At 40.7% G+C, this 15002-nt stretch overlaps 1 protein-coding gene across 1 annotated transcript in view; it reads left to right on the forward strand.

Annotated features, from left to right (window-relative positions):
* Positions 1 to 15002, forward strand: part of LOC115579309 (ubiquitin-conjugating enzyme E2 E2-like) — an 88222-nt gene that overhangs the window by 9339 nt on the left and 63881 nt on the right. Inside the window, exon 3 of the mRNA XM_030412819.1 lies at positions 2810 to 2860. Within this exon, the coding sequence (XP_030268679.1) occupies positions 2810 to 2860 (51 nt within the window). The remainder of the gene's footprint in view (positions 1 to 2809; positions 2861 to 15002) is intronic.

Consider the following 15002-nt stretch of genomic DNA (forward strand, 5'->3'; position numbering starts at 1 on the left):
CGTTCTCTGACTGGCATCTGCAACAGGTCGCTGCTTCTCTCCCAACTCTGGGTGGTATCGCGCAAGGTAGTTTCTCAAATTAGTTGTGTTGCCAAAGTATTTAAGTTCCACACACCTTACAAACTGGGTAGGTCTTGTCAATTCTCTCCTCAACTTCATGGAACTCAAAATGCTGCCATACAGTAGCTTTCAGTCGGTGCCGGTCTTATAGGCTTGGTGCTAGCCATTGCAGCCATTTTGTCGCCGCTCAAACATAAACAACTTGCACATGTGTGTTCGGTGCTCATGCGTGTACAGCAGAGAATCAGCGGGTGCTTTATGTAGCGCTCTGCAGCAGGCGAACGGGATGTTGCAGCGGGCGAACTAATTTCAGTTTTAGAATTCTGATTATTAACTTATCTGCATCGAGACATAATCATTCTAGAGAGAATCGCAATGCATCGAAGAATCTGAATTTTTTCCCACCCCTATTGCAAACTGTATCAAACATGTTATTACCCTATATCAGATTATGTGTCAGGAATATAGGGCTTTGATACATTTCCAAAAAACAACTATGCTCTCAATCAGGCCGTTGGATTGCTTTCGGGACTTCATAAATATGCACCTGAGCTGGCATTTAACAGATATACGGGGTGAGACTTGAGAAGTCAGCTGGAAAGTCAGCATAGTGAGCCTGTGGAACAGGCTGCTGAGTCTACCAACCAATAGGGTAGCCAGTATTATATTTTATTGTGATTTGTCTATTTTACATGAATAGGCGAGTGAAGTATTCGTATTTGACTGAGTATTTATCTCAGTGTGGACTGGAAGAAAACTACCTCCAAATGTAAATGTGGAGTTGGAGTTAAACAAGTTAGGGCTAAACGCTCACCATTATGGTCTGAGGAAGTCTGGAGCGAGCCAAAACTAAGAAGTTATTGTTAATTTTGGAAACAGTATAGGTGTAATGGTCAGAGCCCTCCATGTGCACAGGTAATTTGCAACATTTGCATTGTTCAGTGTTTCCCCTATATGCACCTAGCAGCGGTGGACTGCCACTGCTGAAATATGGCCGCAGCTGCTGAATTTTTTTTTTTTTTTTTGAAATGCTTTTTGATGTAGTTTTTTAGCCAAACTGTACCTAAAACAATTAATCTAACCCTCTAGGAAAAGCACATAAACCAACCAAGAGGAAAATAGATGTTTTACATTATGGAGCCACTTTTACTGACAGTATGCAGAACGTACTGGAAGAAGCATGGATACAACAGGACCAGGACTCTAGACTGCAACCATTTAGCCACATTGTGCTACTTTATTTGAAGACAGTGTGACAACATTTTCAAACTAGGAGCACAGGTGCAAATTGCAAATATGACCCATGGGATTTTGTATTTTTGAATCATTCCACAGTAAAAGAACTAAAAACAAAAAGAAATGGCAAAGGTAAACAAAACATGGCGAATCATCTGATCCACTTCCCCAATTCATAGTTATCTTCCCTTAAGACCCTGATTATCGTATAAAAATGTGGGCAGTAGAACACATGAAAAACTTCCTCAAAAGTGCCTCATTACTTTTGTGCAATAAATTCCACATCACAAGGAATCTAATAATGGACTAATAAATATGATAACAAGAATGGCACTCAGTAGAGCGCATACCTCCATTACGGCCCAACAGTCCTCTTTTGTACTCACTAGATACAAGCCACCTTAATACACCTGATATTTTTCCAGATCCATGCATTATTCCCTGAAAATTGACAAAAAATGTAAAAAATAAATTCTTGGATCCGTTCCTTCTGTCTGGATCCGCACCAAAAGTCAATGGAGTCTATTCTGGGCTGACACCCATCCTCCATCCAAGATCTGTGAAAATATGTTCAGTTTTTTTTCTTTTTTTTTTATGTAGAACAGCTAACTAACCAATAAACAAACAAACGGGACAACTATTTAAAAACAAAAAAAAAATGTTTTTAAGATGGTGCTGTAGCTACTCATGAAAATTAATTCCTCTTTGTGACTTTTTCATTTCATTATCATCAATGTGCTGTGTTGCATGTACATGTAGTAAAAAGTGCTAAAAGTGTGACAAGTGGAAACTCACTGGAGCCATGAGAACTGTGGTTTATAAAAAAAAAACTGGGCTGAAACATTATAAGTCTCTCCATCATGAGCATCAGAAGTCTGTAAGTGAGGCAATGATGGCACTGCCTGCATGGAGAGGATAACAGCTGCATTTATAGCTGACTGAGTGATTATAAAGTAACACCAGGCTACTCGGTCCTTGCAGGCAAATGACTGGCATAGTTATGTTACGAATACTTAACCAGGGAGAAATTTGGCCTCTCTGCAGTCTATTCATTAATCCCTCTTTGACGTTCCCGTTGTGGAAATGCTCCCAGCAGCTTTCTGAAAGGGTGAGTATTGAGACAGGATGATCAGGCCATGATCAGCAGCTAAATTAATTAACACGGATGGATGAGATATGATTCCTTTATCCGACATGCCCTTTTTGCCATCAATATCAATTAGTGTGGTCTAAAAAAATGTCAAATATTCAGCCATGACTCTCCGTGTTTATCTTGCATGACAGCACGTATTCCTGTATCCAGTCACAGCGCTCAGGAACTCATTAGAAAATCAATGAGGTATTCAGTGTGTACACTTACTGATTGATTTTACAGGCAGGATTTATATAACTGTCTGTGTTTTGTGTGTGTGTGTGTGTGTGTGTGTGTGTGAGAGAGAGAGTGTCTGTGTGTGTGTCTGTCTGTCTGTGTTTGAGAGTGTGATTATAACACTGATCTTCCTTCTCGTTTCAGAATCCAGAAAGAGCTTGCGGAGATAACCTTGGACCCGCCGCCAAATTGCAGGTAGGAGCCTGTTGATTGTGTGTTTTTAAAAGGGCTATTTGCGTGTGTGAGTGTGGCTGTGCCAGCTCTGTGAGTCACATGAATAGCATAGGTAGATTATCATGGCGTATTTGCACCATTGTTTGCTCAGGCTGAAGCTCAGTGAACAGACCTTGTAAGCAGTCGGAGGTATGAATCAGAGTCGGGGTGCAGAATAAAAGAGAAAATATCTGTGTCATTGAACGGATTGGCAGTGTTTACCATTAAGATCACTGCAGCAACAGTATTGTGCTTGCACACTCCCTGCGGGTGGGAAAGGCACTCGACTGGTTTGCATGGTTTATTTTTCCTCCCAAGCCAGAGCGTGGTGGGGGACGGAGGTGCCCTACACTCCTGCCAATCAAGATCTGAGTGAGAGCTTTCATTGTGTGCAAGGTTTTCAATGAGTTTTTTCAGTGCAGGCAGCAACTCACTGACTTCCAGGACATTGCGGATCCAGGACATTGTCACAATGTCCCTTAGTTAAGAGTTGGGCTTTCAGTGCAATGCAAACTTATGACAGCAAAACAGGAAAAGGAGTACTGCACGTTTCATAACACGCTCACTGAAACTGCTTGTAATCCCCGCAAAACATTCTAAAACAACACTCTTTGTGTATTTTTATGTATTATTTTGTATTGCAATATTTAGCTATTGTTTGTGTTTCATAAGACAGTAACTGGCACAACAAAAGCAAACAAAGAAATACTCTGGGGAAGCAAACCTCTAAACAAAAAATCTTCACATGATTTTTGCGGAGTCTGTAGCAATGGAAGAGTGTAACGATGTTTACGAACAAACCATACTTGATGTGGATCATCAGGTCATGATCAGAGGAAAAAGCCATTCCAATGGGACTCATAAGTGCTTTTCGAGATGTACTCATTATTTTTTCTAAAAAAAGTCATCATTAAAAAGATGAACAAAAGAACATCTGAACAAAGTATGCAGTAGAAGAAAACGATTGTATATCGTCATGTTGATTATTGGTCATGCCAGTTAACCTGGAGTGACACTTTTTATTTCACACTCAAGTCCTCTAGTACCCTCAAATTAAAATGCATTATTTGTTAAACAGGAATAGATGAGTTTTAGAAGTAGTGTAATGCATTAAATTTGATCATAAATAGGACATAAACCCATTTAATGTGGACCATCATGTTTGACCAATACCTGATCTACTGAACCATGTAAGTACCAATCTGGAGATTGGAACAATGAATCCCTGCTGATGCTGACTTTCTTACCCAAACCTGGGATGATAAGTGCAGAGACCCAAGGCCAAACTGACACCATGGCAAACAGGATGTACCAACCCTAAATGACAATCTATACTGTTAGTATTTGTTTTTAAAAGCCTCTACATGCATTTCTGTTACTCCACGTGATGAATTAAGGTTGCCAGTTTAACTGCGAAATACCATTTCATGGAGCCTCCTTGAAAACAATTGTTCTGGGTTCTCCATTTATTATTCAGTCTGGTAAAGATGGTCTGTCAAGCTGCTGGCCTCATGTTAGACCTGATTTTGAATTTTGAATTGGACCCAGTAGAATAGTCATTAGCCATCAATAGCCAGTGAGATTTCTGCTTCGCCTTGCCTCTTTCCCATTGTGATCTAATTTCATGAACAATAGAATTCTCCTTGACAAATGGATGTGGGGTGATTGCAAAAATTTAAAACTAAGAATAAATATCTTGGCTTCATTCATTGTTTGCATGATTTATTAACTTGGATTAGGTGATTTTTTTTTTTCTCTTCTATTTTAATTTTTGAGAAATGTTACATGGCTCACTATGTTGACTAAAAGCCATTTCTCCTTTGAAAAGTTTGTATCTTCAGACAGCCACACAAAAAGAGGTCGAGCCTCTCACCTCTAACAGTAGGACAATTCCTTAACCGTGTTGCATGCAGCGTAAATGCTAAGCCATGGTCTTTTAACCGGTAAGGGATGACAGAAAATAACCTGTTCATTTGAAGGAACTTTCTGCCACAGTTGGAGAGATGTCCTCGGCACATCACAGTCCATTTGTCAGCCCTTTGATCTCAAAGACAAGGCTAATCTGGCTGAAGCAAGCCATTATGTTTCTTGACAAAGGGCCAAACAGCAGAGGGGGGAAAAGAAATTTCATGGGCAGACGTTTGTGTAGCAAATGACATTTATGTGTAAAGGGAGGCTTCCTTGAAAAATGTCTAGGCTGAAAAGAGCCCTCATGACGAATGGATTGAGCTTGGCTGTAGTCAGTAGTCCTCGGCCTTAAGTGAAAAATTAGGCACAGGCTGCTCAAACTTATATCAGCATCAGACAGAGATACGAGCCAGTGGAGGCGCGGCACTACTTGAAATGTAGATTTCTGTATTCATATGCCCCTTGGGGTATTTGCCTCACTCTCACAGCTCCTGATTCCCCCACAAGGCTGTCACATCCCTGATGTTTGATTCAACCTACTCATTTTACCGCAAAAACCCCGATTGAGCCTGTTCTTTTGTGTGATAAGGGAAGCACAATCACACATTGTGAACATTAAAACCTTCTGCTAAGATATATTCCCTTAAACCGTACTGTACCTCCTCGCTCACAGTGTCTGTTTGAACAAAAGGCTCCACGTTTCCCCAGCCCTTTCTTCACCTACTAATTGATCTGACAGTGTTAAATAGGCTGTGTTTGGTGAAAGACATCAGATGTGAGGGGTTATGAATGGACGCTGTGATGCAGCTCATTACCCCACAGGCTTCAGCTCTTTTTTTCCGCCGCCAGAATAAAGCACAGCTCATGATCACAGCCACTCCTACAAACATCCTCTCTGGCTCATTTTCTGCATTCCCATCTTGAATAGAAGAAATGTAGTTGTAATCCCTCTTGGGAGTGAAAGAAAAACACCTTTAACTTTTCCTAAGATGTCTGGTTTTAGAGATCATTTGGCTGTATTTTAAAAGGTTTGTGCAGATTATCTTTTTTTGAGCCATTTCAGGAAATATTTTTCATCATTCATTTTAATCATCTTTGTCACCCTGCCAGAGAGTAATTAATTGAATGTGACAAGCGCTCTGGAAGGGTATGTAAATAGCCCCCACACCAGACACATTATATTAGCCTGGTGCTTGGTCGGCCCTACTGGCTCTGTGCATGTGTGGGTGTGTGCATGTGTGTGTTTTCCATAATTACCATATCCTTTTATGATAGTCCTGGCAGCGTCTTGATAAGAATCCCCATCGGCAGAGGGGAAACAATGTGTGGATACCAAGGGGGATTGGCCACAATCTCTTACTCTTGCTCTCCCTTTCTCTCTCTTTCCTTCTTAATCCCGGCAAGACTTTGTGTGTTCCAGAGGAATAACTTCCCAATGAATATCAGCGAAGATCCATCAGTGAAATGAAAGCAATAAGGCAGAAGAAAGTGTTGTTGCAGAGAGGGTTGAATGAGAGAAATGCAAATCCATCAGTGACTATCAGGTTGTAGATATGATTGAATTAAACAAAAGTCGGCTTTCATTGTCTGTCATGTGGCACTGGTTCACTTACTCATAGGAGGATGGCAGACGCTGAGCTCAGCTTGATGATCTCCATCCAGCTGTCAAACAACAAACAAAAAAAACAACGTGTCTGGTTAGGTTAGGTTGATGCAATTGAGCTTTCTTTATACATTTCCATATAATTACGTTAATGATGGAACTTGTTGCTCAACAAGTGATAAGAGCTGATCAAGAATATTTTTGCTCGTAAGCATCAAAATAAATCCAAAGGAATACACTTTGCAGTAGTACACCTTGGGGCTTGACTGATGTGTTCAGCCTTTTCTCTAAATAACTGAACTCAGTGCAGCAAAGCCACTCATCTTCATTTTGGAGCAGGTTCTGCCCTGACTGTTTCACAAAACCCTGATTTTTTTTTTTTTTTTTTTTACTGATTTGATCTGCTAATGATTCAGACATGACTATGAAAATAAGTTGGTCAAAGGCTGTTACTGTATGAATCTAAGTGTTCCCACTATTTTGTCGGTGTAGCATAGTTTCTTAAAGAGTCAGTGTGGGCTGCAAGTGTTTTAAAATGCTTGTAATGCTGTTACAGAGTCAAAAGTAACATCCTGGGTTATCACTAGGGCTGCACAATACCATTTACTGAAATAGGGATGCAACTTATCTAACCCTAACCCTAACCCAAAACTAACTGAATGACTTTTCTTAGATCTAATGGTTGTAGTTCCCAGTTGACTTCTTTAGCAAATTTAACAGTGCTATATTAGCATCAGCTCTGTCTTTTAGTCTTAACATTTCATTTTCATGAAATCTAACTCAACTTCTCCAGGTGTGACTGTTGTGTAGACAGTCATCTACAACTATTTGTTGAGCATATAATGAAATGTACTGCAGTGCGTAGTGTCCTGAATGTGAACTTGGATGTTACATTGCAATGCACTTATGGAGGAGGAGGGGCTGTTGGGGTATGTCAGTATGGGTCCACCAACAAAGTTTTGCCAGAGACCCCGTCACAGGTGAATCTGGCCTTATCTGCAAGAAACATAGCCGTGACCAGTGACCTCAGTGTTGTTAATACAAACATGCCAAATCCACCGTCAGCATGAATGTAAAGTGATGCAAGAAAGGATGAGATATGTTTAACTTTTACATCCATTACATGACTTTAAAAAGTAAATGATAACACTCCAGTGAGCAGTGAAAATGAGGAAACAAATTCTCAGTTAATTAATCATTATTTTCCATTGATACCAAAAGCGAGCTCTGTCCTTTTGTGTTGGATGCTTTTATGTTGAGGATGACAATGAAAAGCATTTGATATGCAAACTGTGCAATGGTGAAGGGCAGTATATTGAATTTGAATCCCCTTTTGTATGAAAAGAAATCCCTTTTATTTTCCAAAAGTCACATCTTATTATTGCAGCACATGGGAAAGTCCTGGATAAGTCCTGGCCAGCCGGCCAGCAGAAAGTTGTTCGACTCCAAATCAAGGTTCCTACTTTTTTCCTCAGGATTAAGACCTTGACTGACAACTTGAGTTTTAGTAACAGGCAGAGAAGATGTTTTATTGGTGTTGCTGAGTTACAGTGTTCCCAGCAGTGAGTCTCTTTCATCTCTCCCATAACTCTGTTATGTTTTGTGAGAAACATCAGTCTCTCAGCAGCGGTTACGGTACCCAGAACAGTAACACATCAGAGTCATGAATAGGACTCCCATATCAGTATCATCACATACTTTTAGTCCGCTCAAGTGTCTAAATCTGCCACAAAACAACATTTTAAGATATCAGTGAAATAAATAATATGAATAACACCCTCACTTTACCCTGAGTAGCGTCTCAATGATGGACAGAAGCAAAATTAGTGAAGGAACTTATTGACTGCTGAGCTCTGTTGCCTGACAGCTCCTTTCCAGCAATAATAAACTAATAGATTCAGAGTGTGATAAAACCAAAAGCCAAGAAAGAGAATGGTGAACACTATTTTCCCCACAAAAAACAAACATGTATCCCTACATAAAAACATTTCCAAATCAAAACTATCCTTTCAAACCAGATACAATACCAATACCCCAAATCTGGGCATCTGTCTTGACAGGTAGCAAATGCATTACCAGCTCTTTCTTTTCCATATTTAAAATCGGTGAACCTCTTTGTGTGGAACAGTTCAAAATCAAAATTGTTCTTTCTTTGTGGTGATATTAGACAATAACTTTGCATCAATTATTAATTGTAAGTGGAGACATTCAAACATCAGTATGCATGTGCAGTTTAAAAAATATACTGTTGAGATTTATGAAATGGCATCATTACAGCGCATCTACTTCATAATGGCAGATACGCCATCATGTTTGACTTGTCTAACACACACACACTGCAGCATGATTACTGGTGTTCTGTACATATGAAGGCCTTATAAGTGGGGCTGAGCTTCTCTGAGCAGCTGTGATCAGAGTCGATTCTGCACGCACCACCCTCCTCCATGCATCTACAGCACAGCTGGGGCGAAAGGCCGTGTTCAGTTCCATTACACATTTCTGCACCTCTGCATCTCAATTTGTTTTCACTCAATCCAAACACGATCTGTCTTCTGCAGTTGGTAAAAGTTAGCAACTCAGTTCTTTCAGTGTGTCTTTCCACCTTTGTGTCTGTCTGTCTGTCTGTATGTATGTTTACCTGTATGTCTTTCAAAACAACCTGTGTTTGTTTTGAATCCCTAGTGTATCATGCCAGATAATTTAGGGATCCTCCTGGTCAAAATAATTGCAATTCACAATAATTTTCCTGATAATCATACATCTATATACATAAATGTCCATTTTATAAGAAAGTTTTTTAAGTCTCATTCCCAACTCTTTGGGTTTCCAAACTCATCAAATACTGAAGCTTGGGGATTATAGGTTGGGTTTGGCCACCATCCCAAAGTGTCATTATTTGATGAGTTGGGAATTATACTAAATTACTGTCTTACAACGGACCTTTCAAACTCCTTAAATAGGACTTGTTCAGAAACAAATACTCCTACTGTTTCTTGGATAGGTCAGCCATCTTGTCTTTAAGTGAACATCCTTTTTAATGAATAACAGACTATTCAGCCAACAGAGATGGATGGTGTTCAAGGAGATGGATGCATTTAATCACCCTGTTCATCAGTCTGGAATCGGTAGTATTTCCAGACATCTGATTTAAGTAATTTTGGAGGGGTTCAATGTGCGATGGAAAGAAAAAAAAAATCAAGGAATCCAAAAAAGACAGTAGGTTTCATGTTGGACAGCTTTTTTAAATCACAGGAGAGGATATTCATAATCATCACAATGACCACAATGTACATAATGTTTTTTCTCAGTCCATGATAAAATCTAATGTTGTCAAAAAGCAGCAATTTGAATTGCACCACACCCAAGATGGACCATTTTTGGAGTCAGGTCAAAACACACCCGACCTCTTCCCAGCCGTTGCGGTGGCATGATTCAGGGACAAACAGAAGCTTCGTCTTTCTCCTCTAGATCCATTTCATCATCCTGTCTCCCTTTTCCAAGGAATACATAGGAGATACTGAGCAAATTATAACAATGGCCTCAAAATCCATGCTGATAAGTAGCTGGCTACAAACAACTGTTGTAGAGCGCAATAGTAAACAGTTCTTCCCAGTGCGCTGCTTTTAAAAGTAGTTGGCTCAAGGCAAGATCATCAGTTAATGGAGATGCAATTCCTGCTGCACTGGGATGGTGTGCCAATCAAACCAAGTCTAGCCAGCATGTGTATGGAGAAGGGCTGCCTACTCTGTGTAAAGCACATAAGAAGGCAGTCGTGCCAAGTTCAGTAGTATATGAAACTACAGAGTATTAAGATTAGTCAATATTTAGCTCTCAAGGATTTGTCAGATATTTCTCAGAACTACAGTGTCTGCTATGTGGTCCAGTCCCTTTCCTTTGGAATATTGAGGTGACAAAGCATGGTTTGTGAAGTCATCTTGCTGGAAGTTCAGGTCTGCAGTCCAGCCCTGCAGCATCCCAGCCAGCTACTGTGGCTGTGGACTTGTCAGATAAATGGGAGGACGTCCAGTTTGTTATCAGGAAGCATCCCGCAGTGAAACAGCCGGCTAGTGGGCACACCAGCTGTTCAGCCAGCAACTCGCTGCTCACACTAAAAGTTGCATTAGTTTCATATACAAACACACACTGAGAGGAGAAACGGTGTGATTACCACCTGTAAGACTAATATCTGTATAAAATGATTATTTCGATTAACTAAAGGCGTAATAAGAAACCAGTATGTGTTAGGTACTTTGCAGCATGCTGTGTTTTTGGTTCATAGTGCTGATGAGGCTGTGGTTTACTGCTAAGAAACACCATCTATCTACCATGGAAGTTCAAGGCTTGTGGGTTAGATTATAATCACAATTGGCTGTTTTGTGTAAACAACGTGGTCTGAAATCATGTAACAAGGTCACTGTGTTACTCATCTTTGTTGCAACTCATCTTTGTTTATGATTCACATGTCAGACTTTAAATAGGTGAACATATTTCCACAGCATGGCTGTCTTACCAGAGGTGCCTTTTTTCTTTCAGCTCAAGGTTACAGTTCTGGAGATGTCTTCACTGATATTGTCAAGGAAACTACCTGTTTGTCACCCTTTGTTGCATGTGTGATATTCGAGAGCTGTCATGGTGTTAGTGCTGTGTACTTTGAGACCATACAGTTGACTTGCTGTATGGTACATTGATCGCTGCTGTCAGCCTGTCAAAAAAAAGAAAATATTGGAAACTGAACAATGCTGGGATAATTTAGTCATTACCTTTTTTTATTCTCAACAGCTGAGCCTCCACAGCTTAAGGTTCCCATGAAGTCAACATAAATGTTCAAGGATTTTTATCTCTTGTCTTGCTCCATATCTCATTGTACAAAACTGTCAGGTCCAACAGTGGCAGAAATTTTGTTTTGTGGGTATTTTAATAGCATTCCAGAGTCTGTTACTTTCCTGAAAGTGACAAAAAAATGTAGATGACTCATGCACCAGATGCACCAAATATTTCGTCCAATAAACAGTATTCATAACATTGCCATGGATCTTTAAAAAGAAGGATGCCATCAGAGTGGACTGTTTCTGAGTCCCATACCTTAGAGATTACTCTACAACGTCACAACACCATAACTTAATTTGTTAAATTGGGTGAAAGTGGATCATATTTTATGGAGAAAATATTTTCTGATATCCTCTTGCTGCTTTGCCTCAACACTGGACAGATAACACTTCGTTGCTAAAGTATCTGCTAAACACTGCTAACTAGCAGCCTCCCAAATGCCTACCCTAAATGCCTGTGGGCCCCAAGCCATAAACAACCTCAGAGAATAATAGAGCTGAGCCACAGATCCCACATAATTTATGGAGTTTCCTGGTGGCTGATAATGGAAACTTTGTAGCTAAAATGACCGGTAATTGCTGCAAGTGTAACTGCTGTTAGGTAATTAGCTCGTAGCCATGCAGCTAGTGATTGTTTTTGCTGACTCAGCCCTGGGATGCCAGGAGCCAAACCTGGCAAGAAAACCACTGTGGCACTGTATTCCCTGTCTTCAAACTACCCGCTGTTTTCACTAGGAGCTGCCAGACCGGTTCCAGGCAAAGTTGGTGAATTGCTATGAGCTGCTGTAAGTCCTCTCTAAGCTGTCTGTTCTCACAGGAAACATGTAACTAGGCCTAAGCAATTAGCACTCTGCTTGCTGTTTCATAGGAAACGCACGTTAAACTATATGGCCAAAAGTATGAAGACAGGAATGTGTACATAACAGTAGTGAGACCACTAGTGACTCATCACCATCTTATTGTGTTGGGTAGCAGCGCTCAAACACAGTGAAGATAACATGTTTTGATTTAGGCCAGAGTCCATTTTCATTCTGCCTTGAACATTTTTATGAAGACATATTTGTAGGGCTGGGACGACGACATAAATTCGTCGACACAAATAATTTGCGTCGACACGTCGTCCCAAACAGGAAGTGGTAGGACCCGTGGAGGCTGAGAATAGCCCCTCTCACACAGAGACGTTGCATTAACGCTGCAGCGGCGATTTGTCAGTTCTCCGCCGTTGGTCATTCACACAGAGCGAAGCTCCGCTGGAATAAAGACGAACCGCCATGTAATTGACACAGAAAGCTGCACTGCTGCTCCTAAAGAGACGTGACGGTACACGTCATGATGATGACGTCGGGGTGTTTCCCAGGTGTCCCCCCTGTCAATCTAAACGCGCTGACCGTTTATAATGAGTAGTGATTGAGAACCCGGCCCCCTTAACATCCTGGAAGATGAAAGAGTTACGTTTTTCACGCTAAATTACATTATTACATAATCGCCATCAGTAAACAGGTCGCTGAGTGACTCTGTCACTTGCGGGGACGGAGGCTATTTTCTAGGGGAAAGTTCACTGAAGTCTCGGTCGGGAGGGCTGACCATTGCGGTGATTTCTATCAACACAACCACTTGAGTGAGTTAAAGGTTGTTGCCGGTGACAGACGCTGTTTTTCGGGCATAAGGTGATGAAGAGTTGGTAGGTCAGGCGGGAGGACAGACGCTGCTCCGCCTACAACTGCGGCATTTTTTTCCTCATATAAGTAACCAACGACAGTTACAGTTACTAGTTACTTTTGTTTGGTCATGTAACGTTAAATTAATCGTTAGATTAGTTGACTAATCGAAAAAATAATCACTAGATTAATCGTTTGGGACAGCTCTACATATTTGTAATATTTGTGTTACATGTAGTATTGAATTTGAAAACTGGAGACTCAACTCAAACTGCAGTGATATCTAGGTAAAAAATTCACAGTTGTGACTGTGAGTTCCAGTTCTGTTGTGTACCCACTAACCTGTGGAACACACTTCCTGCTTGTGTATTGGGTGGTGTCTGCGTTGCTAAAGTGCTGCATTTCACTAGTGTGCACACAGGCCACTTTGCTGCTGCCGCACTGCCTGCCCTATGAATTTGCACAAAGTTCTCCTTTGATAATTATCAATAAAAATCATGACATGATTTTCCCTCAGCCCTGTTAAAGGAAAAAGAAAGTGGAGGGAGAAAAAGATAGTGAGAGGGAGGGAAAGAAAAAGAGTGCACAAGAAACAAATTGTCCTTCACATGTGTGTACTCTCTTTATGTCTGTGACATTTTCTACAGATGCATGACATTAAACATTTGACACACTGGTATACTGTTGATATGGCTGTCTACAAGTTGTTTCCACTATTATTTTATAGAGAACTGTCATGTGTCGTGGTTTAAACAGGTGAGACTCTGAATCTCGCTGCTGCAGACTCATTCGACATGCACGTGTGTGCGTGCTACTCACACACCAGTGTTTCTGCGCTACACTATTTTGCATGATCTATAAAAAAAGACAAAGACAAAAAAGACATTCTGTCTCGCAAAGCTTTGTGGTCAGCCCATAAGACCAACTTACATTTGTTTGCTGCCATTTGAATCTAAATTAGCTTTTGATAAAGCATCCCAGAGTTCCTGAAATTCAGGTTTGTGTAAACATAGTCTGTCAGGCGCTTGATGGTTTTGTACAGTCCATACGCTTTGAGAAAGCTGTAGAACACTTAAAGTTAGATTATCTGGAAAGATAAAAACATCAGGTCTGCACACAAATGGACCATTCATTTCACTGACTCGATCAGGGATTATGTGGGTGTACAGCTAATGGAACATTTACTACAGTGCACAGCTGCTTAGAGCCACTTTGTTCTTCTGTAAAAGATTTGAACAAGCTGTAGATATCGTGATCTGTCAAATCACTTTAGATTTGTGCAGTGATGCCTGCTACATGGGGAGAATCCCCTGAGGATTTGGGGGTTCTAAGAAGTCATTGTTTTTTTAAGCTCAGTTTGTTTGAGGAAGAAAAATGAATAGAATGATAAGCTGAGCTGAGAGTAACTGCAAGAGACAGACATACCCATCTGCTTCAGAGAGGAAACAGTGGAGGGACCATAAAGATTTCTGCAGCCCATCTACAGGGAGACACCACTATGGAAATACTAATTATTCATTGTCAGCCAGCCCAGCTCTCCAACCAGCTGACTGTGAATCCCTTTTTGATTTTCACACTGTGTGCAGCTCTGACTAGCTTTACACCAGGAACAAGGTGATTATGCCCGTCTGTCTTTCTTCTCTTATCTGTATATTGTGTTTTACCTGAATGGATGAGTGAATGTATTTGGCCAAATTGATTTCCCCCTTTTATTATATCAAGCACAATCCACATGTTTCCCCGGGAGGTCACTGGGGAGATGATTATGGGGGATATTTTGTAACTAGTGTAAGGAAGTGTCATCATAACTGATATGCCCGCATCACTTCAAGGCTTTGAAAGTGTTAGCTAAGGCATTTATAAAAGTGTAAGTAGCATCGAGATTCTGCAGCTTATGTTGATGGTTGACTGTCTGGCCTCAGCTGGACAATAAAGATATGTTGTGATGTTGCTTTCATACTTTGAACTGTGTGCAAACATTAGACTAATGTTACTTATGTAGGAGGCATGTTGGAGGGAGGCAGAGATCATCTGCGAGTGATAAAAGTTTTTTGGGTTTTTTTTTAAACGGACATCTGGGGACACATGTCGGATTTCATTAACTTGCCGGGAAGTATGAACTGGACGAG

This window comes from Sparus aurata, chromosome 3 (assembly GCF_900880675.1).
Source record: "Sparus aurata chromosome 3, fSpaAur1.1, whole genome shotgun sequence".
In the NCBI taxonomy this organism is placed as follows: domain Eukaryota; kingdom Metazoa; phylum Chordata; class Actinopteri; order Spariformes; family Sparidae; genus Sparus; species Sparus aurata.